This window comes from Mandrillus leucophaeus, unplaced genomic scaffold, assembly GCF_000951045.1.
Source record: "Mandrillus leucophaeus isolate KB7577 unplaced genomic scaffold, Mleu.le_1.0 Scaffold99, whole genome shotgun sequence".
Taxonomy (NCBI): domain Eukaryota; kingdom Metazoa; phylum Chordata; class Mammalia; order Primates; family Cercopithecidae; genus Mandrillus; species Mandrillus leucophaeus.
In genome coordinates, this window is record NW_012110807.1 from 2,809,072 (window position 1) to 2,810,094 (window position 1,023).

Below are 1,023 nucleotides of genomic sequence, written 5' to 3' on the forward strand. Positions count from 1 at the left end.
AAAAAAAAAAAAAGAGTTCATATAGTCTTAGGCTAAAGAACAGGCCTGAAGCCTCAGACAACAAACCCAGTACAAAGAGGAGACGCCAGAGGTCTGGCAAAGCAAGAACGAGGGCTCAGTGTTCCTGGACACGGAGGAGCCCTGGGCTGAGCATGGAAGTGTTTCACAGACCAGAAATACAACTCACTCCGATCCTTACCTGCCCAAACGTCGTGTACAGGAACACGGGGATCTCAGCCACCGTCATGGCCAGGGCCTGGATCATGGACGTGCCCTCAGCCCTCCGGAACGCCATGGCAGGGCCAATGCCCCAGGCAAAGTCCTCAGGGCCAAGAGCTTCCAAGGAGAATGTCTTCAACTGGTTGCCAGCTGGGTCCTGGGCACCATCCACGCCCCAGAAGGACAGGAACACACATACCAGAGGGCCCCTCCACAGAGCTAAGAGACAGAAGACCAAGTCAGAGAAGAGAACGTGCACACGGGAACACGCGGAAATGCACACAAGAGCATCCGTGGGGGAGGAGGCGGGAGCAAAGCTTGCCTCTGGAACCCCAGGTCTGGAATCAGGCCCCAGGCCTCTGCATCTGCCCACCAGCGGGCAGCCCCACGCCCACAGACTCTCTGCCTACCAGGGGCCCTGCGAGCGGAAACATCTCTGGTCAGCCAGCCCAGGAGAGGACCCAGAACCTGGGAGGTGAACAGGTCACTCTCAGACTTAGGGCCTTAAGCCATATTTTCTCTACCTTTTTCAACCCATGGACCATTTGCTAAGCAAAAATCTTAGGCCCCAGACTGAGAATCACTGCATCTTTTTACCTCCCACAAAGTTAAGGATGTTTCCTTGCTGGGCACTGTGGCTCACGCCTGTAATCCCAGCACTTTGGGAGGCCGAGGCGGGCGGATCACCTGAGGTCAGGACTTCGAGACTGGCCTGGTCAACGTGGTGAAACCCCGTCTCTACTAAAAATACAAAAATTAGCCAGTGTGGTGGCACGTTCCTGAAATCCCAGCTACTTGGGAGGC

At 55.5% G+C, this 1,023-nt stretch overlaps 1 protein-coding gene across 1 annotated transcript in view; it reads right to left on the reverse strand.

Annotated features, from left to right (window-relative positions):
* The window catches only part of FAM73B (family with sequence similarity 73, member B), a 46,015-nt gene that overhangs the window by 42,567 nt on the left and 2,425 nt on the right, over nucleotides 1-1,023 (reverse strand). Inside the window, exon 2 of the mRNA XM_011971195.1 lies at nucleotides 200-438. Within this exon, the coding sequence (XP_011826585.1) occupies nucleotides 200-438 (239 nt within the window). The remainder of the gene's footprint in view (nucleotides 1-199; nucleotides 439-1,023) is intronic.